The sequence below is a fragment of the Penaeus monodon genome, chromosome 23, assembly GCF_015228065.2.
Source record: "Penaeus monodon isolate SGIC_2016 chromosome 23, NSTDA_Pmon_1, whole genome shotgun sequence".
Lineage (NCBI taxonomy): Eukaryota > Metazoa > Arthropoda > Malacostraca > Decapoda > Penaeidae > Penaeus > Penaeus monodon.
In genome coordinates, this window is record NC_051408.1 from 37180894 (window position 1) to 37181212 (window position 319).

The 319-nt window shown below is 37.3% G+C and overlaps 1 protein-coding gene across 1 annotated transcript in view; it reads left to right on the forward strand.

Annotated features, from left to right (window-relative positions):
* LOC119588230 overlaps positions 1-319 on the forward strand; it is a gene marked incomplete in the record, with an annotated part of 18655 nt that overhangs the window by 16989 nt on the left and 1347 nt on the right. The window contains 1 exon segment of the mRNA XM_037936930.1: positions 157-249. Within this exon segment, the coding sequence (XP_037792858.1) occupies positions 157-249 (93 nt within the window).

Below are 319 nucleotides of genomic sequence, written 5' to 3' on the forward strand. Positions count from 1 at the left end.
GTTGATTCCTCTGGAATCAACACACAGTGACTTTATAAGAAGAGAGAAAGTGTGCATTCCTATGAAAATGTGAGTGAGGTCTCACATACAATCAATATGTTAAATCCTCTTGAATAAATTTCGAACAGCTTTTAACAAATGTCTCATTATTTCCAGGTGCGTGCACGCCCGACATAACGCTCTACCAAAGTAAAATAAATGACAAGATGATGGACTGTGTTCAGAATCACTTGAGCCAACTGGAAGAAGGTAGGGTGTACTGTGAAAAGAAAATGGAGATGAAGAAAAGAAGAAAGCGGGAAAATAATTATCTGAAATG